This window comes from Alosa alosa, chromosome 8 (assembly GCF_017589495.1).
Source record: "Alosa alosa isolate M-15738 ecotype Scorff River chromosome 8, AALO_Geno_1.1, whole genome shotgun sequence".
In the NCBI taxonomy this organism is placed as follows: domain Eukaryota; kingdom Metazoa; phylum Chordata; class Actinopteri; order Clupeiformes; family Clupeidae; genus Alosa; species Alosa alosa.
The window spans coordinates 23,165,105-23,190,104 of NC_063196.1; the positions used below are offsets into that span (position 1 = coordinate 23,165,105).

The 25,000-nt window shown below is 44.3% G+C and overlaps 1 protein-coding gene across 2 annotated transcripts in view; it reads left to right on the forward strand.

Moving 5' to 3' along the window:
• The window catches only part of sesn1 (sestrin 1), an 82,237-nt gene extending 61,544 nt beyond the window's left edge, over nt 1-20,693 (forward strand). Inside the window, exons 1-10 of one of the 2 annotated variants that reach the window (XM_048249935.1) lie at nt 12,588-12,842; nt 13,888-13,953; nt 14,268-14,468; nt 14,769-14,951; nt 16,970-17,200; nt 17,723-17,867; nt 18,219-18,331; nt 19,374-19,564; nt 19,982-20,126; nt 20,365-20,693. In XM_048249935.1, coding sequence (XP_048105892.1) covers nt 12,750-12,842; nt 13,888-13,953; nt 14,268-14,468; nt 14,769-14,951; nt 16,970-17,200; nt 17,723-17,867; nt 18,219-18,331; nt 19,374-19,564; nt 19,982-20,126; nt 20,365-20,451 — 1,455 coding nt within the window. In that variant the 5' untranslated portion in view covers nt 12,588-12,749 and the 3' untranslated portion in view covers nt 20,452-20,693. Of the gene's footprint in view, nt 1-12,587; nt 12,843-13,887; nt 13,954-14,267; nt 14,469-14,768; nt 14,952-16,969; nt 17,201-17,722; nt 17,868-18,218; nt 18,332-19,373; nt 19,565-19,981; nt 20,127-20,364 lie in introns of those variants that run through there. The other variant, XM_048249934.1, reaches the window with a different exon arrangement.
• Nucleotides 20,694-25,000: the final 4,307 nt, after the last annotated feature.

Below are 25,000 nucleotides of genomic sequence, written 5' to 3' on the forward strand. Positions count from 1 at the left end.
GCTGCCATGCACTCACTAGGCAGCTGAGACCATAGGGCCTATTAAACCACTTCACTGACACCATTTCATATGCATGTCTGTACCTGTGTGTGTGTGTGTGTGTGTGTGTGTGTGTGTGCCACCATCTTTGCTAACCACAGTGCTAAGTCTGTTAGCCCAAGCCCTCTCCTTCTATTTCTCTACCTTTATCTCTCTCTCTCTCACTATTTACCACTGCTATGCCGCTAACCTCAGCGCTAACTCTGTTGGCCCTGCTCATGCCATCCTTGTCTCTGGGTGCGAGTTTGACAGCGTATTTTGCCGATAGTGCATGCACACTATGGCCAGAGCGAAGTCAGACGCACAAAGTGGACTGAGTCAGGCCCAAGTTAATTAATAAAAGATAAATAGATAGATAGATAGATAGATAGATGAAATCCCCCCTTCTCTATCCCTCTATCCCTTCTCCTCTATCCCTCCTTCTCTATCCCCCCTTCTTTATCCCCTCTGTCTTTGTTTTTCTTACTCTGTCCGTTTGCCACTGTTAGCACTGATAAGCTCAGCCTAGCGTAGCTAGCGCTAGTCTCTCTGCGCAGGCCACTCCTGGGCGGCTGCCAAGTGAGTCCCGTTTGCGTGGCCGGTGGCTGTGGCCGGTGGCTGTGGCGAATGCGACGCGGGGGCTTTGAGCGAATCATTGTCCCTGGGATGCGAGGCAGGACGTGGCCAGATCTAAGGGGGATAAGCTGGACCAACACGCCAAGCAGGCAGCAAAATAAAAAATACAAAAATGGCCGAGTCAGCGGGTTCGGAGCCGCAGCTGCCTTTTGTTCCTGCGGCCGCTAAAGGCAGCTAGCCGCTAACGTGAGTCACCCTCACGCTCTGGTCAGCTCGTCCCCATGGATCACTCGTCCACTGATGCTTTGGGAAGGACAGGGGGAAGTGGATGCCCTGCTCGGAGTCGTGTTGTATAGGCCGGAATTAAACAGGGTGCTGCTGCAGGTCTGAAAAGCCTGTGTGAAGCAAGGAATTATTTCCCATGACCTAGAAAAGTGTACATTTGGGAGAAATCTCGGAAAAAGTTTTGAAGTTTTGCTTATGGTAACAGTACATGCATACAAAGTCCACAACGCACAGAACACATCAAGCCCTCTGATCTCTCAACACTGACTCCAGAGACCTGCCTCAGGGTGTGCCCGCCCTTTGAACTCATACACAAGTCCCGTCATCAGCGTTAGTATCAGTGTGTACCTCTGTGAGGAAAGCGGGTTATTCCACTGAGCTGTGGCTGCAGCGCCCCCTATGGGTATTACCCAGCCTGGAGGCCAGCCGAACTTAGCCCCGCCCACAACATTTGAGGTCGGAAAGTTCGGTCTGGAATTGTTCTGCAGAGGAGCAACTACTGTATGCCTGAACCAGAGCTGTTTGGACCAATCAAATTGCCTGGGCGGGCTTTGTACGATGATGGACAGGTGAGCCTTGTCCATCATGTCATCTGAGCACGCTTCGGTTGATTTTGTTTGCAACTAAAACGCTGGCGCTAGAAGCTAGACAGACGGCTTCTGAGACCCAGTCTACACGTAGGAAAAGCGCATATGCTTTACCACTGAAAACTATTATTTCTGAAAACTCCGGCCAAAGTGGAGATGTGGGAAAACTCTGGTTTCACTTTTGCATGTAATCAGGGAAAACTGCGTTTTTGCATTGTGACATGTTGTTCCCTCGTTTGTTTGAAATCTCTGATTGGCCACCTGTTGGCTCGAGGTGCTTCCCCAGCTGTTTTTAGTGTCGTGTGTGCAAAATTATTTTTAAAAACGAAAGAGGGCAAATATCTGTTTTTCCGAATAGCCTACCCTACCCTACTACTTATAAACATGGTCTTAGATTTTGGTATTGCGGGTTGATATTGACAGTAAAATAACTTTAAAAACGACCAGAAAACAATGTTAAGGTATTTGTGGAGCAGAAGGATTGTTTGGGTGTTCTTCCTACAGCTCGCGGTAAGATATTTCGTGCTCTGATTGGTTAGGTCTATCCAATTGACCCAATGGAGCAGTATCAGACTCTCATTTCTAACTAGAATTGAGTATGACGACGTCAGGCTAGGTATTACCAGTTTATCTTTGGAATTATTTTACTGTAGAACATGAATCAAATCCTAAAGGAGGTGAATACAGTGTGTGTGTGTGTGTACGTGTGTGTGTGTGTGTTATAACACATAATACACACAGGGGTCTACAGTAGGTGTAGTTGGTAGAAACACTTGTAGGGTGTGTGTGTGTGTGTGTGTGTATGCATGTTTGATTAATTCTTTGGCCTTTCTGTTTGATGTTGGACTAAAGATAGCCACTAGCAAAAAATGCCTTCGCTCTGGTCCTGGAGTGTCACACCCTTTGTTCTCCCCTCTCCTCTCTCTCTCTCTCTCTCTCTCTCTCTCTCTCTCTCTCTCTCTCTCTCTCTCTCCCCCTCGCTCTCTCTCTCTTTTGGTTTCTCTCCCTTTCTCTCTGTTTCACTCTTGTTCTATGGTTGTTTGTATACCTCTCTCTCTCTCTCTGCCCCCCCCACGCTCTCTATTTGGGTTGATTTCTGTGTGACTGGCTGGTGATGGTATTGTGACAGCTGTGCGAGCTCGGCCTGCTGAAATAACTTCCCCTGGAACTCAGGCTTCCTCACGTGCGGAGCGCCAGGCCTCCGCCTTTCCACTGGACTACTGAGAACCACCCGGAGAGAGGGGGGGGGGGGTCACATGACCCTGTAGATGAGACCTTTGTTCATATTTTCCCACTTTTTAAGGGCTTGTTCTTTTTTATTTGCAACTAGCTGAATTAGTCAAACATAGCTACAGGAGCTGTGCACTAGCTGAATTAGTCAAACACTTCACCATGTTCAGTAACAGTGTGCATTTAGAAGTACTGTAGGTAGGTAGGTGCTACATTTTTCCCGAGGGAAATAAGCATCCAGTAGTTTATGACACACACACACACACACACACACACACACACACACACACACACACACACACACACACACACACACACACACACACATACAGAACAAGAAAAACTCACAACATTGTAAGGATGGATATACATTGGGAATACAATTGTGAGATGATAAGTGTATGGTCAGTATTTGGGGAGCTGACACTCTGGTGCAGTATACCTAAGTGGAAGTCACGCCGTGAGATGTTGCGGTGGAGTATGTGCCATGGAGGTAGTGCACAAAGTGAACTGTGCAAAGATATTACTAGTGCAAGAAGTGAACTGTGCAAAGATATTACTAGTGCAAGAATACTAGTGCGTGCAGAGATATTACTACTGCAAGAATACTAATGTATTCATTTAGAAACATTCAACTGGACATCAAAGTGTTCATTCAACTTAATCAGACGAAGGACCACTTAACCAATAAAAATGAAACACACGGACCACCTAGCTAAAGAAGATTAGACCTACTTCAACAGTATATTACACAATAGGCCTACTCACTGAACCATCTTGCTTATTGTCTTTGCACTTTGCTTATTGTGTCAAAGGATTCATATGATTTAAACTGGCATATCTTACATAGACAGTGTTGCAGAACTGTTTGGACATACAAGTTGGTTAAATATTGTAAACAACTCATTATATTTTACCATGTCTGCTCGTGGACCACTTGGGATAGCTTGCGGACCACCAGTGGTCCCCGGACCACACTTTGAGAAACACTGGACCACGGGATGGCACAGTGTGTATGTGTACATGCAGTGGTGCAGTGAGTGTGTGTGTGTGTGTGTGTGTGTCTGTGCTTGGGGATTATGTTTGCGTAAGAGTTGATGCGTGCAAACAGCCATGCTCTCTATATCATACCATGGGCGTGCTGCTTCCTTATGGACTTGCAGGAGGTGTGTGTGTGTGTGTGTGTGTGTGTGTGCGAGAAGGCCTTTGTTCCTAAAAGGCTGCACCCCTTCCTGTCCTAGTCTTGACTCAGGAAGGCACAATCAGTACTGGGCTGACCCAGAACCCGCTGAGGGGACGGACAGCATGAGACTGGACGAGACGAGACGTGAAGAGACATGCAGACGAAAGGACGAGAAAGGGAGAAAGAGGACTTTGTCCTCAAAAAGGCAAACTAATCGGCAAACTAAAATGCCAGTGTCAAGGAAGTCACATACACCCATACAAAACAAAACAAATTTACAGTTTTTCTCGATCGTTTTGATACCCGTGTCAACTCTGACATCACGTTCTCAAAACAGTTAACACCTGTGTCTGAACAAAAGCACTCTGGACAAAATTACACATTTTGCTTGCAAAAGGCTGTTACTCTCTCAAAACACTTAAAACATGCAGCAAAAGCAAATCTTGCCTTCAAACACTACAACTTGTTGCCAATTCAAAAACACTCTTTAATCAATCATTACACACTGGGCAACAAAATGCAAAATCTAGTTCTCAAAATGAGCATTTTTGCTATGTCTGTTTCATTACGTTCTAATTTTTCTGGTATCAGAAAAAAACTCTGAAAAGACAAAATGACATGTAAGACATACAGCAAACACCTAATAAGATACTGTAAATTTCATTGAACTACAACTTTCATCGAAATAGACATACAGTAAACACCTTTTGTACTGTTTTCTCCACCAAATAGGCAATACAGTACTTTGTCTAAATGTGCATTAGATCCATACTTGCAAATAGCAACACAGAACAGACATCTCTTATGTATAATGAATGATTGCTGATTGAAGAATTGTGCAAAGGAGTTTCACACAGGTGTATCAGAGATTCAGACTTATGCAAGGAATCTATACCACCTGTGAAAAGATGTTTTCCTTTTGTTTAGCATGGGAAAACCAATAGAGTTTGGGGCTTTTGAATGACACCTCTGTTAACTGTTTTGCAAAAGGGTGTGAGAAATGTGTGAACCCAATGAAAATGTGTGAACACATTCGCAAGAGATGACTTCTGCTGTGCAAAGAAAGTAGTCATGAAGACCAAGTGGGTTCTAGTTTACTTAAGCAGGTAAAAGCAATCGAGAAAAACTGTAAAAAAAGATAGAAGTGACCAGCTGGTATCAGTCAGTTCATGTTGTAGCTGTAGGGTCCAGAGAGAAGCCTTATGCATGCTGGGACAATGTGTCTTTGTGTGTGTGGGGGGGGGTTGCAAAAGAGGACCTGAAAGGGGACAGTGGGGACGGAGGGTTAAGGGAGTGACCGAGCAGGGGAAGAAAAGTCCATGAGAAAGAGAGAGAATAGAGGAAGAGGAAGAAAGCAAGAGAGGGAAGGCATGGGGATACTATAGAGTGAGAAATGAAACAAACTTATAACAAACTAAAGTGTGTGTATGTTTTTTATATATATATATATATATATATATATATATATATATATATATAAAAAAAAATATATATTTTTTTATTATATAGATTTTGTTTTATGACTGTTATTTAGTCTTGATGAGTTCTAGACACTGTATGCTTTGGCAACACTTTCTTCATGAATTGTCATGCCAATAAAGCATTTTGAATTTGAATTGAGTGAGAGAGAGATGAATATAGAGAGTGAGAGAGAGAGAGAGAGAGATTCATATAAAGAGAGTGAGAAAGAGAGAGAGAGATGAATAGAAAGAGAGTGAGAAAGAGAGAGAGATAGATGAATAGAAAGAGAGTGAGAAAGAGAGAGAGAGAGAGTTTTACTTGAGTTGAGGCTCAGAACGCCCTTCTCCAGGTCAGTGAACTTGTTTTCCGTCTCTGGTTCAATGTGTGTGTGTGTGTGTGTGTGTGTGTGTGTCTCTGGTTCAATGTCCTCACATTGTTTTACCTCAGCCAGGGCCAATGCCTGGCAAAACTGTCTAGCGTTCAATAAGCAGTGCTCTGTGTGTGTGTGTGTGTGTGTGTGTGTGTGTGTGTGTGTGTGTGTGTGAAAAGGGAGAGACATGCCAGTTATTTTAGTTCGGCCTCTGTGCAGGTATTGAACATTGGAGCCGCCTTAACTGAAACTTGTAAAGGTTTTCTAACTAAGATTACAGTTCAAACAGAACATTGGCATACTTTAGATACACATGGGTTTGGTCACTGCACAGAGGAATGGTGTGGGCAGTGCGTCTGTGTGTGTCTGTGTGTGTGTGTGTGTGTGTAGGTCTGTTTGAACACAGTGAACATTGTAAAGGTTTGTTACTGGGGTTTGTCAGCCATGAAGAGATGAGTACTTAGGCTTGTTTGGAGAGAGAGGGAAAGAGAGAGGGATGGAAAGAAGATAGAGAGAGGTAGAAGAGAAGGTCATAGAGAGAGAGAGAGAGGAGAGCCTGAGTCTGCAGTTTTTTGCTCTTTGAACTTGAACAAGAGATCACTGGTGTGAATGTATGGATCTGTTCACATATAGCCCTGCATGGTCTGTATACTCTGTCTGTTTGTGTGTGTGTGTGTGTGTGTGTGTGTGTATGTGTATGGGCATGCAGGTCACAGGCCCTTATTCTCAGTTTTGCTTGAACACAACAAAGCCTCCCTGACCTGCATTGAAATAACCCTGAAATGCTCCCATCTCGGTGGAAAACATGCAGCGAGAAACATGGGGCCATTTGAAACTGCAGCAACTCTTTGTGGCTGATCTGGGAGCAGTGGGGGGATTTATGTGCTCCTTCCCATTGGATGCCTGACAAACGCAAAGTTCTAAAAGCGACAGTGAGGCTCCTTGCAAAAGGCTGTTTCATTTCACTTCCACAGATCCTTTAGTTTTTGCAGGCCAGCGATCGCAAAAGTAACACAGATAACGCATTCGGCAACAAAAACAAATGTCTTTGCTCTGCGGAGAGGGGGATATGCTTGTGCACACAACTTCTCACTGAGAAAGTTATTTTTTTCCCTCTCTCTCTCTCTCTCGCTCTCTCTCTTGTTAGAGGAACTAGAGAAAAGGGTGGAGGAGGGGGTGGTCACAGTGAAGGAGAGGGAGCAAAAAGATTGGCCCCTGAAAGTGTTGTTCTGCACCGTGATTGGCCGGCTGCTGTTGCTAGGCTGATGTCATAGTGCTCCCTCTCAGTTCCTCTGCTCAGTGATAGGTCAGGTTGGAACTGGTTTGGCAGCGCTGTGCAGCGCTCCGCTCCACTCCGACCCACCCGCAAACTTTTCAGCCACTTGTTGAACAGCCGAGCAGATGTGGTTTCTCTCTTTCTCATATTTTCTCGCTCTTTTTTTCTCACTCTGTCTCTCTCTCTCTCTCTCTCCTCCACGACTCTAAAGCCAGTGAGAAACAGAAGCATAGAGGTGGGGGTGGCTTGGGCTGCCTCTCCTCTCCTCTCCTCCTCCTCTCCTCTACTAACCTCTCTTCTCCTCCTCTACTCTCCTCTCTTCTCCCTTCCTCTCCTCTCCTCCTCTCCCCTCCTCTCCTCTCCTCCTCCTCCTCCTCCTCTCCTCTCGTCTCGAGGTGCTAACTCCACCACAGCTGAGGAGATAAAAAAAACAGAACTCTAAAAAAACCCTGACTCCGACCTTTCCCACTCTGATGCTCATGTACGGATGCACCCCTCCAGTTGGCCACTCAATCCTGCCTCCAGGTTTCCTTTGAGATATGGCTTGAGGCAATCTGCCTATGTGTTATGTTTCAGACAAAATGTGAGGCAGGATTGACCCATCTTTGCACATAAAAGTGATTGTTTGTGTGTGTGTGTGTGTGTGTGTAGAACAAGCTGCACAGACCCAGAGAGGTTATAAGGTCAGAGCATCTGCTCATGCAGAGGAGTTGCGGGAGAAGCACAGTTTCCTGTGGGGTTTTTGCTGCAGGTGTGTGTGTGTGTGTGTGTGTTTATGTTTGTGTGTGTGTGTCTGTGTAAACGGACATAAATGTCAGTGACAAAAGTAAAGGTTTGGGTGTGCAGAGTTGTGCTTTTGTAAGAGAGGATGATATATAAAGTATGGTAACTAACTACATTCTGCCTCTTTATAAAGTGACTGTCACACCCATAGAATTAGAATAGTCACAGCTAACCTGGAGCAGCATATCGTTTATAAAGTGCTATAGTCACAGCTAACCTGGAACAGCATAGGAGGAGAATGTGGAAACTGCTGACTAGTTTCAAAAGCAACATCCATGCAAAACAAAATATTATCTGTGTGTGTGTGTGTATGAGAAAGACATTTTGAGAGAGAGAGAGAGAGATTTTCTATATAGGGTGGGAGCCTGTGTGTGTGTGTGTGTGTGTGTGTGTGTGTGTGTGTGTGTGTGTGTGTGTGTGTGTGTTTTCATTCTCAGGAGTGGCAACAGACTTCCACAGTGTGTGTTATATAACACACTAGCTGACTAATCCTCGTTTTTTTAGGTCCCAGACTTCGAGGATTTTTATGAAGAACCTTTCAAGACAAACTTTCATTGCAAATATGAACTAAATATTTCAGGAAACATTTATTTCAGTCGCAACCTACCAGTGACGGACTGGACGGTCTGGCATTTGGGCAGATGTCAGAAGGGCCACAGCATACCCCTCGTGGGCTAGCCAATCATAGGAGCGGCATGTTTGTCGGGTTTGCACAGCCCATTTATCGTAAAGACGGACAGTTATCTCAGATGCCAGCCCACTATCAAGCATCAATAGTGTTACATGGTTTTGAATAAGCCATTTATCTCTAACTCCCATTTTCCTCCTTCATAGTTAGAAACTGATCAGTATTTATACCAGACATGAGTCTCTACACTACAGTCATGGTGACCCTCAATATTTACATCAGTCTACATTCTTTTGTAACCGTATTCAATCAAATGATTTAAAAGTGCATTGTTTGAAATTGGAATACAATAAATATGCTGCCTGTATCTTTTATTTTATTATTGGTTTACAAAAGTTAGGCTACATGAAGCAATGACTTCTGGGAATTTCAAAACCGAATGCTTCTACTTCCTTTAGCACGGGGAATTGCCGATCTAGCATGCCTTGGTCCTCAGAATTTTCCCCTTATAAAAGCTAATAAACTGCCCCCAAATGCACTTCGAAACATAAGAGAATGTCTGCTTAAATTCAGTGAAGGTGCTACGGTTGAAAATCTACAGTCGGAATTGACACATCTCGCCACGCACTGGGACAGCCTGAAAAAGTCTCCTCTAAACGAGTAGGCCTATACAGTCAAAGCGTCGGACTTTGATGATGCCGCGGAGATATAGGAAGATACAGAAATAAACCTGGTGAGCAAGAAATGTGCTACCTGCAAGAATTGTGCAATCTGTTGCTATTTCCTTCTCCAGCAGTTAAACCTCTTTACCTGTGCCTACAACTATATATGGTTAGCAAATGAATTCCTACTAACACTGTCATGTACAAGTGGCATGCAAACGGAGTTTTTCCACTCTTAAATTTATTCAAGAATCGCCTAAGGACACGATTGTCACAGGATAATTTGGAGGCCTTTATGCTGATGGCGACAGAGAAAGAGGTCCTATAATGAACTTGGATGCTGATGACGTGATAGACAGGGTTGCGGAGAAGAGCAAGCTCCTTCGCACCTTGTTAACTGCATGACGTTAATTAAGACACGTTTGTGGAGCGGCTGCTCTGATGGGTTTCCCGTTTATCAACAAAACTACATTCGCGCACAGCCGTGGGGCAGAAGACGCTTGGTGCCACAACGTTATAAACTTGACTTAAATAGTCGGCTGCTGTAAGCTACAATAGTATTTTTATATACCCCTGGTCCCCTGTTGTCTCAATGATAATAGCATCTCATTTCAGGCTATATTTCAGAGTTTGCCGTTCATTTGCATTGACATTGTATTTTGTCATTTTTGGCGAAGACATGCATTCCTTTAGGGATATTGAACATATTGAACATTCTCTAACCATTGTGATTTCGAATTGGTGCAGTTTTCAGCACAAAAACTCATTTTGTTCTTTTCATGGAGAGCACTGTTCTATGCTGTTCTATGGTGCTTTCTGCCTCTTTGCACACGCGATGTTTTCGCGGACGCTACATAGAAATCCATGTATTCTAGGCTATTCTTTTTTCATTTTATATTTCATATTGCATTCATTTTTTGGAGTTGTGCATTGATATATCCATGTTCTTGGTTCAGTCTTTATGCATATTAAAGTTAGAGTTCATCACCAATGGGGCTACAAACGTGTTATGTCCGTGCATGTGAAGTTATATCTGTGTGTTGCGGGCACATGCATGCGAGCACATGCATGCGCGTGCGCGCGCGTCCCCCCCATGGGGCCGCTGGTTGGTGAAAAAATGCCAGGGCCGTTTTTAATCCCAGTCCGTCACTGCTCATCCATGTGGGTATGTCAGACAGAGACAGTTGGGTTGGGTTGGGTTGTACAAGGCAAAGAAAAGGGGCCCCAGCACTGAGCCTTGGGGCACTCCTGTGGCGAAGCAGTGAGATGCAGATGTTTATCCTATCCATGACACATCGAACGATCGGGGATTCAAACACACACATATATATCTGTTTGCTGCATGCGAACCCAAAATCAAATATGGTCCATTGGTTCTGCAGCCCAAGGCCTTTTGACTGAGAACCTCCCCATGTAAAGCAGTGTTGTGAGTGTTTTGTGCTGACACTCTGAGCTGAGGTGGCTGGATGGATGGGTCAGACACACACCACACACACCCCACATACACACACACACACCCACACGACACACGCAAACACACCACACACACACACACACACACACGGCCCTTTTGGCCCTTGGACCTGAGCTTCTCCCTCAGTACAGTAAAGCCCTCAAGTTTGGGCTCTCACACAATCATTCTGCCTGGCTGTTTTTTTGTCTCCAGTGAGGGGTATGTGTGTGTGTGTGTGTGTGTTGTGTGTGTGTGGGGGGGCCGCAGTGCTGCACTGGCGCTAGGGTCGCAAGGCAAACGCTGACCAGTCTCTTGTCCGGCTTTGCTGAGCCACCGGGCTCAGAGGGGCGACCCAGTCCCTGGGAGAGTGCTGACTGTGGTCCCGGTTGTGTTTACCCGTAACGCCCCCACACACACACCCTCGTAACACCCCTCGGGGAGGGTGGTGGACACACACACACACACACACACATGCACACACACAATGAACCTGCTGAATAGCGACTCTGTCTGTAGGCTGCCAGTAGTAACCATGCCAAAATGTGTGTGTGTCCCTTTTTAAACAGCGAGCCCAAACCACAGGCCATCCCTCACGCCACCCGATCATTTGCTCCCTCGCTCGCTCGCCCACTCACTCACCCGTCCCCTCAGTCCCCCGAACTATCACTCGCTTGCTCATTTAGACCCAATACAACTTTATTGTCAGGTTTCTCTTTTTTTGTTTGTTTAATCTAATGGCAGGCTCAAAACAACACAACCCCTATCACCACACACACTCACTCTCTCTCTCTCACACTCACTCTCACACACACACACTTTCCCCCTCACAGATAGATGTATTATTAGATGAAGCAAAATAGATGGCAAGGTTCTTGCTCTGGAACGTGACGGAGTTATTGTATGTCATCTGCTGAGACATGCTGTGGCCTACCTCCCTTGGCATTGTTCCAGTTCTCTCCTCTCTGCTGGGGGATATGCCGAGGCAGATTACCGCAGCCTCCTGATAGAGCTCCCTGGCTTAAATGGGAAGGGGAAACATTATATATATATATATATATATATATGTTATGCATAGTTTTACCTGCACATGAAGAGATATGGTACCTTTTATGTGTCCCTTTTGGGACATTCCAGGTTTACCTTACATGACCACCCAGATCACAAACCGGGGGAAAGTGGGGTTGTGTTACCTTACTACAGGTAGGCATGACATTAGCACCTGTGGTGAAAGTTAGCCTGTGACACCTTGGGCATGTTGGGGCGAAGCAGAGGCAGTGTCCGCGCAAGCATGTTAGGGCACTGGGCAACACTTATGGGAGAAGTAGGCTCTCCAAAGTCGCTTTAAGGTTTGTGGTGCCAGCGTGAAGTTAGATAGGCTGCCAAATGTGAAACCCTATCTTTCCCACCCCCACTCTGCTTGCCGTGTGATTTTGCCCTGCTGCCGTCACATCTGTTGGCCGTTTGCGTGTTGCATTGTTCGACAGGTAGGTTGGTGTCGTCGTCTCGAGATTAGCGCTGTTCACCTCACGCTCCGCATAGCGCTGTTGTTTACTGCGTCTCTGCTCTCTTCCTTGAGGAAAGAACACTGATCACACCAAGCAAAGCCATAAACTCCTCCCTGTCATTCTAGGCGTCTTCTAAGTGATGTTTGTTTCTTAAACATAATATGGAAGATATCTCGTATTTATTTGTTCCTTAGAACAAAACGCTAAGTCTGTAGATTAGATATACGATATCAAATACTTGTTAAAAATGAACCCACATCCACGAAAATGAATTGTGAGATTAGATAGATTGGTGACTGTTTCCATGCTCGCGCCGACAGCTCTATTAACGTGCACACCCCTCTTAGTGATCTTACCACTGACATTGATGAACAATAGCACTAATAAATTCGATAATGTCGCATATCACCCTCACACTCAGGTTTCCAGCCTGAGCAGTAGGCTATGCCTCATAGCCCTCCCCTTGATGTGCGCGATTGGATAGAGGCTTGTTGTTTTCGGTTTCCGATTGGCGGGCTTGCGCGTCAAGCAGAAAGGGCCTCCCTAATATAGCCAGTAGAAAAGGACAGGAGCAACGGTATTCTCCTGTAGACCTTTCCACATCTGACTAGTCTACATTGTTGTCTCCGCTGCCCGAAGGAACGAAGCGGGGCAGGGGAACTTAGAGACAGAGTTCCCAAGAAAAAGAACTTATTCGGCACAATAACGGAGACTCCTTCGGAAGAAAATACAATGAGACATGCCACGGCGGCAACAGAAAACTCTTCGTTAACAGTGACAAACTTATTCAAAATTTGCACACACTGTGAACGGCTCAGCAAAAAGGTAAGACAAAATGGTTATAAAGGGAAAGTGTTTTATGACAGCTATATATCTTAAAACTGATGCTTGTTTTGTTACATTGTCAATGGATACTTAAAGAATAAGAGACTGAGTTTAAAGCTATGTTTGAGTCGTTGAGCTCAAGTCCGCGGTGGAAACGCTTACTTGCTTGCTTCTGCTGCAGTGGATTGCTTTCCTTTGTGCTACCTTGTTTACGCGTTTGGTGCAACGATATTTTCTCACTATGCGTTTCGTCTGCTTTTTATTACACTGACGTTGACAGCCCGTGCGTCTGGTGTTAAATCAGATGTATGTTTTGTGAAACAAACTACGGTTCTGGTTTCTAGTGATTTGTCATGTAGCGAAGGGTCATTCATTCGAAGCTCGTTGTCGAACAAGGGGCTTATGCGCAGAGGAAGAGGCGCTGTTGAGCCCAAGGGGACAGATCGTTTTTGGAGAGAAGAGTGTCAATCTCAGAATTTACACGTTTATCTCCTATTTCCGTGTTTGTCTTCATCCAAATATTTTGCTGTGCCTGCTATAACAACACCAGCATTTTTATGTGTATGATGTAATGTTACTGGCGATTGCCTGACGCTACTTCTTGCCGTGTTGCAGCCTGAGCCTGCAGATAGCCCACAGAGAACCGACTGCACCGTGGAAAACGACAGCTATTAAATTATGGTCACTCTCTTTTGTGCGCTTGGACGGACGGCGCTCATTGTGTAATGGACAACTGTTGGTCTGGCTAGGTTTTAAGTTTCACAGCAGATTAATGTGGCAATCTGCGTAGACAGACAGATGTCTCTAGAAGTCATTGCCCAACGCTGATATGATTATTCCTACGAAGGGTATTAAATTAAGTGGAAGTGGTGGGAGGGATGAATTATTATTATTTTTTTTTGTTTGACTAGACGTCAAGTACAATAAAATGGTAATTTATTGTTATGCTCCGCAGAAAAATGGTGACGTGTTTTTTTCCAAGTTTGTTTTTGTTTGCTTTTGTTTGGCCTTTTAAAATAAATATCTATATTTATGTGCGTTGCAGGACATGGGCGTGCGGATTCCAAGACCGCTGGGGAACGGACCAAGCAGATTTATCCCAGAGAAGGAGGTGAGTGCCGAGCTACGGCAACGATAACACAACCCCATACGTCATGTTTGCTTCCCTCAACCTTTACCTTTAACCCATCAGCTGAGTACAAGCAAGGTGCTTATTTGAAAGAGCCAATGACATTATCAAGTTGTTTTGTTGAACTTGAGAGAGGGGGGGGGGGTGAAATTCCCTCATTCTGTTGTGCAGTATAAAGCAGCTTTTCTCTGAGGATTTTGCAGAGCACACAATGTGCGGAGTGGGCAAGGATGTTCCAGTTTCCACATTAAGACCTTTCTCTCCGTTCTCTCCGTGCCCCCTCTCTGTTACCCTAGATACTCCAGGTCAGCAAAGTGGACGAGAGGATGGAGTCGATATTTGAGGACGCGTTTGCCACGCTCGGTCGTCTAGACAACATCTCCCTGGTGATGGGTTTCCACCCGCAGTACCTGGAAAGCTTCCTGCGGACACAGCACTACCTGCTCCAGATGGACGGTCCACTCTCACTGCCCTACCGCCACTACATCGGCATCATGGTGAGTAACACACACACACACACACACACACACACACACACACCATTGAGTAGTACATTTGTTACACACACATGCACACACAGAGATGCAGTGAAAGTGCATGCACACACACACACACACACACACACACACATTTAAACCCAGAAAAACAAAGACCATAAACCACACTCTCAACTGCAAAAAAGTCTGCAAACCGCACATTCATGTGTCATTCAGATGCACTCTCCACATCCACCACTCCTAATTTATCCCCTTTGTTCTCTCTCTCTCTCTCTCTCTCTCGCTCCGTTGCCCGTGAAGGGGGGCGGCGCACCAGTCTTTCATTACCTGGTGAACCTGCACGTGAACGACTTCCTGCAGGTGGGCGGGGAGCCGAAGTGGCTCAAGGGGCTGGACATGGCTCCGCAAAAGCTGCAGATGCTAGGCGAGATCAACAAGATCCTGGCCCACCGGCCCTGGCTGCTCACCAAAGAACACATCGAGGTAGGAGCGCCTCGCACCTCTCATCGGACCTCTCTCTCTCTCTTTCTCTCTGTCTCACTTTCTCTCTCTCACTTGTGGTGCTTTCTCTCATATTTTCCCACAACCGATAATCTTTCTCTATTAAGCTTGCGCTCTCTCTCTCTCTCTCTTTGACTCACTCATTCACACTCTCACAGATGCCCATTCATGGGGCCTCACGGTGCCGCACCCTTTCGTTCTTATGCAACTGCCATGACCTCACCTCCTTTTAACAGCATCTCTTTCTTTCTTTCTTTCTTTTCCTTTTTTATTTTTGTTTAAAGAGCTGCCCGGCCACAACTTGGCCACAGCTGTCTGTGCTCTGGGGTCAAACAAGAGGGTTTAAATACCCAGCCATGAAAACAACCAACCAACATGTGGCTTTAAAGGGACACCAGGCAACGTTTTCGTGTTAATTAATCATCTTCGTAAGTCGGTATATGGTTAATTGACTGATTACGGGGCGAATGAAGGCTCTCTCGCCCGCCCCTACTGCCTGTAGGAAGAATATCCCACTTGCAAGTTCGGTTGTATCCACCGCCCGACCGAAGCAGGATCAGTTTACAACACAGAGGCAGGCTAACGAAACGCTAGAGATTGTTGCAAACGTGTGTATAATGGCAGAGCAGTGAAAGAAGCAGCGAAAACCCTTGGCGGAAGACGAAAAGAAAAGAGCTTCAGACCGGCGGGGAGTTTAAGTAGAGAAAAGGAGGAAAGCTTAAAAGAGGAAGCTAACCTTTTCACATGCCGGGGTTTTTTTTCCCCCCCCACTCCGGCCGACGGCATGCCTGAGCTGCTTTAGAGCCGCATACTCAGCAGCATGCCCTACCAAGCTCAAGGACCTGTCGCTGTCATTCTCTGTTCTGAAGCGGCACATCTATTTCCTAATTTATATTTGGATTCAATCTGGTTATTGTACTGTTGGACAAACACGCAAGTGGATTTTTTTTTTTATGAAAAGGCTTAATGAGAATCATAATGAGAGACCCAGTTAATGATGGATTTATGGAAGGTTGACTTGAGTTGACATGCATTCTGACTAGTCAGGGGACGAAAACGATGCTCGATTCACCTTACTGGCTCGTTTACTGATTGCATCATTGATTTATCCCGGTTCCAGAAGCTGTTAAGTGATATTGTTGGAAGGATTAAGTAAGTGGGGAAACTCTATGAAAGAGAAGCTTTGCTCCCACACAACCTGTCGAGGGCCAGGTCCAGGAACAACACTGCTTGGCAGATATTAGTGTGTTATTGATTGACTCTGAGTGACGCCATTGATTTGGGTCCAGGAGCCACTTGACTGGCTGATGTATTGATTGATTGAGGGGTAGATGCCGGTGCTTCACTCCAGCAGCTAGCCTGAAGCTGCGGCCCTCAACTGATGTCGACTCAGTGATTGACTCGAGTCAAGCACTTGGTAGGGTCCCAGAAGATGTTAATTGTTGGTAGATGATGGAGGTTGATGGATGATACTATTTGGTACCAGGAGGCTGATTGAGTTCACTGATTGAGCTACTTGAGGCTTTGATTGGCTAGAACACTAATTGTTGTTTTGGCATCACTGTATCTAGAGGCAGTTTAGTGATTGATTAATTACTGTTAAACCTGTGGAATTGACTGGCACTGTGGCGAGGGCTTTGTTTTAGCCCTATAGGCCTAAAAACAGGTCTCCTTATTGTTAATGAACAACGTATTGGTTTGTGTAACCTGTCATGGGTCTAAAGTGATGTTTGAAGCAGTACTCTGCTTTGTCCAAAAGGAACATGTTAAACATGGAACTTTCTTGATTGAAAATATTGAACCTAGGAGTGTGTCACCCCAGTGAAGATTCTGCTTTTCCATAGCCCAGTAGAACCTGCTGAAGACAAAGTGGGTTCTAAAATGCAGGTTTATTGATATCACTTGACCTAGGAAGCGGTTCACTGAGGCAACATGATTCTGAAATACAGCTGGCTTGGTTCGTTCGCTCACGGTTCCGCGTTCTCTTGTGCTCCCGGTAGAACCTGCTGAAGGCGGAGGAGCACAGCTGGTCGCTGGCCGAGCTGATCCACGCGGTGGTGCTGCTGACCCACTACCACTCGCTGGCCAGCTTCACCTTCGGCTGCGGCATCAGCCCCGAGATCCACACGGACGGAGGACACACCTTCAGACCGCCCTCGCTCAGCGGCTACTGTGTCTGCGACATCGCCAACGGCAACGGCGTGGCAGAGGACATGGATCGCAACCACCAGGTGAGTGGGATGTGTGTGTGTGTGTGTGTGTTCATATGTGCATAAGTAAAAGAGAATTTGTGTTAAAGGAACAGTGTGTATCTGTTTGTGTGCATATAACACCACCCTGTGTGTGTCTGAGTGAGTGGGAGGAATGGATTGCTTGTGTGTGGGTGTCTAATGTGCAGCCATTATGTGGAAACTGAGAAACTTAATGGCACATAACAAATGAATGGTGCACTGTGCAAACACTGTTTGAAGGCAGCCTCCCCTCTCTCCCCCTTCATCCATCCCAGAGACTTAAGACACATGACCACCTCAGTAGCCCCACTGACCTCCCTGTCCAGCCACTAACTCTGTGTCAACATGCAGTAGTAGTGGTCATCTCTGCTTACATGCGTGCAACTGATGATTGTTGATAGGGAGCGTGTATTAAAAATGTTGTAGGCTGACATGCAAGGCAGGGTTCTCTGGTTGCTGACATGGAAGTGTATTTGTTGGCTAACATGTAAGCTCTGTGTGTGTGTGTGTGTGTGTGTGTAGGCGACGGAGGGCGGCGAGGTGGAGGTGCTGATGGAGCGCATGAAGCAGCTGCAGGAGTGTCGCGACGAGGAGGAGGCCAGCCAGGAGGAGATGGTCATGCGCTTCGAGCGAGAGAAGACCGAGAGCATGCTTGTGGCCACTGCAGGTAACTCAACACCACCACCACCACCACAACCACCACCCACACTCGTCAACATTCCATTCCGTCCATTCACAACAACATTCCAGTCCATTCCATTGCTGGAATTCCAATCGGAGTGGTCCTCAAGAAACTCATTCATTTGTGAAATGACAGACTTGACCTGGAGAAATGGGCATTTTTCTGAATTCCTTCACGACTGTAGATCTTCCTAGTTTAGTCAACGGGCTCCTGTAGTTGTGTTGACATGGGTGAACTGTAACCCAGAAAGATATTTAGATGACTGCCTGGAGGTGTTCTTATGTGTGCTAATTTGTACTGATTGTGTGTGTGTGTGTGTGTGTGTTGACTCTGCAGAGGACGAGGAGAACGTGCCCTCCAGAGATGTGTCACGCCACTTTGAAGATCCCAGCTACGGCTACAAAGACTTCTCCAGGAGAGGAGAACACGTCCCCACCTTCAGAGTGCAGGTAAACACAATACAATATGTTGGCACTTATATGTGCACATATTTCACATTCTTTAACACACACACACACACACACACACACACACACAGGGGTGGGCGATATGGACAAAAAAAATAATATCTCGATATTTTTTGTGATTTTGACGATAACAATTATTAGTCGATATCCTTTAAAAAACTGTTTTTAAAAGTCCGAGTTCCTTTACAGCTCATTATTACAATAATAACCTAACCTATGACTTTTTAACCAAACCAATGCATTGTCACTCTATGACACATTTCCAATTCTGCCCCCACTTGTATGTGTGGCAATGACATGGTCTAGCCAGCTACATTACAGAGGATAGATAGGCCTGACAGTTTCCCAAGAGAAAGTCTGAAGCTGAAGTTCCTTTTAAACCTTTACTTAGGTTTCACCAGAGCCCATCTAGGTCCTTATTAGACATTCTCTGGTTTCACTGTAAAACTAAGCAGACCTTACAGAATAGAAACTAATGCATTAGCTTATGGCTAATGTATATGAGAAATCCCATAGAGATGCTAACGGTTAGCATAATCAATAAAAGTTTATATTTAGAGCGAACTTCAGTCCATTTACAAAAAGGTAACATAAGAAGACTTCTTTGTTTACAACTGACTATTAAAATACTCAAAGGCTAGCCTAATGTTTACATATAATACCGTGACTTTAACTCATCAATGCCACTTGAACGGAGTAGCCGCACAAAATAAACATTAGGCTGCGTGTGACAATGTGGACCACTAGCAATCACATGACTTGCTCTGCTGTAGCCAGGGGCTTCTCTCGCATTCACCTCCTGGCTTAGTGAATGTATGGGGGTTCAATGCGTGATCTCGAGTGTTTTTCCCCCCAAGTTATTTAAATACTCGATAATGTCAATTTGCACATTGTTAAAACAGCAATCACGATATTATCGCAGACGATATATATCACACACACACACACACACTCTCTGAATGCAATCAGGTACTACGCTACCCCTGCTGAGTTGGCTGACCGTGAAACCCTCTGTTCTCGGCAGGACTACAGCTGGGAGGACCACGGCTACTCCCTGGTGAACCGGCTGTACCCAGACGTGGGTCAGCTGCTGGACGAGAAGTTCCAGATGGCCTACAACCTGACCTACAACACCATGGCAACGCACCAGGGCGTCGACACCTCCATGCTCCGGAGAGCCATATGGAACTACATTCACTGCATGTTCGGAATCCGGTCAGTACCTTACGAATTTAATATGCCTGTTTAACACTAACACACGAATAATAAACTTTAAGATGTTTCTTTTTAGGTTAGTTGTAGTTAACCATGTATTTGTCTTAGTTTGTTGAGCTTTTACAGGTGTTTTTTTTTTTTTTTAGCTTTGATATGTGTTGCATATATAGACCCTTTCAACAATAAAAACAAAAACAATGCTTGAACGTTCTATTTGGGTCCCAATCTATCATCATAGTTGGCCCCACAAGGCTTCCATTTTAACATTCCATATGTGATCTTAATGCAGAGGAAGTAGATTGGGAACCAAATAGAATGTTCAAGCATTGTTTTTGTTTTTATTGTTGAAAGGGTCATAATGCATTGTATGAGCGCTACAATAGGTTGTGATGCTAACGGGTCACTTTATCTCTTCAGATATGATGACTATGACTACGGGGAGATCAACGAGCTTCTGGACCGAAGCTTCAAGGTCTATATCAAGACCATGGTCTGCTGCCCCGAGAAGACTACAAAGAGAATGTACGAGAGCTTCTGGAGGCAATTCCAGCATTCTGAAAAAGTAAGGCTAACATCACACACACACACACACACACACACACACACACACAAAGAACGAGAGGGACATAACCAAGAAATAGCCACATTGAGCAGAATAGGAGAATTCTTCCAATAGAGGTTAGCTGTGTAGGAGCAAATGAAATTTAACTATCAGGCTGATAGTCTTGAAAGCATGTTAATAATTGTGTCCATCCATCTCTCTCTCTTCCTCCACCTCTCTCCCTCTTTCTCCTTCACAGGTACATGTCAATTTGCTTCTTATGGAAGCGCGCATGCAGGCTGAGCTGCTGTATGCTCTGAGAGCAATCACCCGCTATATGACATGAAGTGCTTTTTTTTGGTCATTTTTCTCTTCCTATTTTTACTTTCATCATTGTTGCTATTGTTGGGACACTTCTAAAATTAAAAAAGAATCAAAACAACAACAAAAAAAAAACAGAAAATTTGAAGAGCGAGAGAATGTGAAAGGAACGAAGTGATCCGTTGGACATGGCACCTCCATCACTTTCATGATGGATGATGGAGTGAACTGGACGGGAAAGGAAAATGAATGAATGAACTCAAAGAAGAAGGAAAAAAAAACTTCATCCATAGCAAGGAGCGCCTGTTTGTTTGAGCCCATCGCTGATTGGATTGTCTGGCTGTCCAGCGTGGTGCGCAGTGCCAAAGCCTGGCCACTGGGGGGCGCCTGAAACACCATCTCCTCTTCCTCTTATAGTTTTTCTCAGTCGCTTTGGTGTTTTTCTCACATCACTATTAACATTTGCACAGCAGTTAGTGCATTTCTCAAAACAAGTAGTGCAAACTGCAAAACCTAGTGGATAACCTGCAAAAGCACGTCACTTGCTCAAAATGGATAGTTACAAATTGCTGTAGTTAGGGGAGTAAGTGAGTACAAGACACTGAATATGTACGTTTCACAGTTTTACTGTATATGCTCTTTGCAATTCTACAACATTGTGACAAAATTTGATAATTAGTTCACCAATTTTGTATGTAATGACTCAAGCAATGAAATGAAGACTATTAGTTTTATTGGGAACGACTATTCAGCATCCATAAGTATAGTTAATTTTGACTGACATGGCAAAGCAACTGATGTTCAAATGTTCAAAAGCATTTGTAATTTGTTCAGAGGAAGGAGAAATTGCTACTATGATGTGCTCAAATGACTAAATGTTGTGGAGGTTGAACTAATAGTTATGAGAATTTTCATTCTGATCTGAGAAAAGCACCAAAGCGACTGAGAAAAAACTGTAAATGTCCTCGACAGCAGACTGACTTCAGATGATTTAATGGAGGAGCGACAGCTCCAGTTTAGTGTGGAGGAGTCGCTATCCATCGACATAAGGAAAAAAGAAAGAAAAAAAAAAATGTGTAGGGGTTGGGGGAGAAAAAGTACCCCTAACACAAAAAGTACCCCTAACACAAAAATACCCCCAGCAAAAGCTCCTTCCTGTGCACTTGAACTGCACAAGCATATTATTACAGACTTCTCTGGTTCCAGCATTATCATTATGATTGATTATTTTTGTATTAAGGTTGTTGTCATATTGTGCGTGCGTGTTTTCCATGTGATTTGGAGGCGGCTCGAGGCTGGAGTATTACTGTTGGTGTATTTGTTTTAACGGTGTGCCTGAACCACAGATAAACCTGAGGCTTAAGGTATGTCTGTTGGTGCTGCTCAACTCAAATACCCCCTCACCCCGACCCCTCATACCCATGTCAGACTATACCCTACTGCCCCACCCCTGACCGATCCCCTAATCTCTCATTTCGAGATAAATACCCCCCTGCCCCCAAATCACCTGTATGTGTATAAGCTAACCCTTAAAGAACGTGAATGTGCGTGCCTGTGGATGTGTGTGTGCGTGCCTGTATGTGTGAATGTGTGTGTGCGAGTGCCTGTATGGAATGTGTGTGCATGCCTGTGAATGTGTGTATGTGGATGGGTGGGTGTGTGTTTTGGATGTGCTGAATGACTAAAGAGAGTGAGAGAGAGAATCAGAAATCGCTGCCTGAGCCCTGTTTAAAAGGTTTACTGTAAAAAAAAAAAAACACCACTTTGTTTCAGCGTTGTGACATTTCCAAAGTGTTTTCAGGAAAAAGAAAAAAACATGTGCAAAAAAAAAAACAGGAAAATAGAAAAACATGTCAAAAACAGAAATTAGCTTTTTTGTTATTGTTGTTGGAAATTTAAAACGTTGGGGAAAAAAATCAAAGGCACTTTTTTAGAGAAGCTATAATGCTTTGGCTTACAGTAGCAGTGTGGTGTGGTGACCATTTTACATTTATCAAAAAAAAAATCATCTTTCAAGAAAAGCGCCAAAAAAGGTCTTCCTGCCGAAATGATGATGATGCGCTTCCTGTCGTTTGACCATTGACCTGTCTTCCTTCTGTACGCATCCCATTCATTGCATATGGTCACCCTCCCCAGCCCCCCCAGAACACGACTTCTGGGGTTGTCAGTATAAGCAAAATATAAAATACCTCCTGTTATTTTTTTTTTTTTTTTTTCTTAAGTTTCTAAGTGCTCTTCACTGAGCTGATCACGCAGGCAATTTTTGTCTGTTCATGTGCAAAAGCAGCCATGCTCGGATGATGTCTGTCACTCTGGCAATGAGGTCAGAGGTTAACGAAGCTTGTGTTTTTTTTTTTTTTTTTTTCCAAAACGTAACCAGCGTAACTAAGCAGGCTTTTTTATTTTTGTTTTTTATGAAGCTGTGGTGGCATCTCCACTGTTGTTGTTTGTGTGTTTACTAAAAACAGTGTAGTACTGCATTCTGTTGGAATCTGTGTGAGGAAAGACAAGATGGAGGAGAGAGGGATGGTACTCTTTTTTTTCCTTTTCTTTTTTGTGTGTTTTTGCAAAGATAGTTTTTTTTTTTTTTTTTTACCAAACTTCTGAGACTGACGTCAGTTACTGACAGTTTTATAAAATAATAAAAAAATAAATAAATAAACAAGAGCTTTGAACTGCTGTGTTTGTGTGGTTTATTCCTGATTTCATTTTGAAACATATCGAACATCCAACTGCCAGGAGATACAGCAATAACTAGGGAGACAAAACAGAACTTATATAAAAGATAATGTACTTAGATAAAACGTCTGAAACTATTTCCTCCTGACACCAAAACCGTTCATACAGGTTGGGGGGTCAGCCCAGTGGCTCCGTAAGCCACAGAAAAGAAGAAGGCATTGTCTGACTCTTGCACTTTGCCCTTTAAAACTTGTTTCCACTGTGTTACTGATGTGTCCTGGTTTGACCATCTGAACTGCGTCAGCACTTTTGCGAGTTGCTCATCAGTTTCAGTTCTGCAGTGACATGAGCACTTCCTCATTGGTTCCATATTAATCACCAGCCAATCATGACACACCACTCACCAACATGGCAATTAAATGTTTTTCCGATTGCTTATACACTAAAAAGTATTATATATATATATAGTATCAAAAGTATTCCACAGTTAGCGAAACCTTTCAAGTAGCAAAAACCATTGAAAACCATTCAAGTAGCAAAACATCGGCCCAGATTTGCACAACTATAAGCACACACATTTATTGACAAAACACTAAACACATTTCTCTACTTTAGACACAGAAATCGCAGATAGTGTCTCTTTGGATTTTTTTAAGGCACTACCTTCCAAAATACACACCCATGAACCAATTGATCAAACGCAACTATTGGTGTAAAGACACTAAGGTGTATAACCGTAAACTCAACAATCAGTCCTAAACACTGGGCAACAGGTGAGCCCTTGTCAACAACAGGAATTGAAGGCAATGTAGCACTGAGAGGAAGAGACAATGTTTTGCAAAAAGTGTTTTATGAAATTGAAAACTGAATTTCAAGGCTGAGAATAAGTGTATGGTTTTGCAGATTTGGTATGGGGTTATGATGTTTGAGTGACATGTTTTGGAAATTGTGTGATGTGCAAAGATTTTGTGTGTAAGCCCTCGAAAAAAACTAGTGTACTTCACAATGTGGAGAGAAAAAAATCCTCAATGTACAGGTCTGGTCTTATGTGTCGTGTTTGGTATATTAGTACCCTCTTCTCTAATGCTACTTGAACACTTTTCTAGAAAGAAAAACCAAGCATACACCATATCCTAGGAAAACCTGTTTTGTCAAATGTTTTTGCATTGAGTACACTAGTGTTTAACTGAATCAACTGAAACTGAATTAAGTAGTAGTAGTAGTAGGCCTTTATTGTCAGGCCTAATTAACTGAATTAACTGACCACATCATTGATGGTGTTTGATAAGTTTGACAGTGCTGTGCTGTGTGGGTGTGTGTGAATGTGTCAGTGTGATGTGTCAACAAGATATTTCTGGTGATAGATAGACCATCCGAGCAGGGGCATCTATTTGTTTAATATACGTAGGCATAATGTGCTAATAATATGCGCGTAAATGCATGTATGCATACTGGATAAAGGTGTCCAGACAGTGTCTCTCATTAAGACTGCTGCAAGTTGATGGTGTGTGATGTTTTTGTGTGAGGTGTAATGTATCCAATGGGACTAGTTCCTCTCCTGTTGACATGGCTTTCAGAGAGAAAGGTCACTCAAAGACCACAGCAGACAAACTGAACACAGGGAAAGAAAGAGAACTAGAGAACTAAAATAAATGTAAAAAGTCCCAGCTCTCCCTGATGAGTCAGTCCAGGACAACAGCTGACCGACAACTCCACACAGGCACAGCCAGACTGCCAAAAAAGACGAGAGAGAAAGTGAAAGAAACATAAAAATGGGAAAAAAACCTCTGCTATCCAAACACCAGGCGTCTGACCCAGCCACCGTCCAGTCATCCTGCACCCGACGGGGATTCCTGAGGTGAGGACGGCGGCCGGTGGTGGAGCTGAGAATGGTC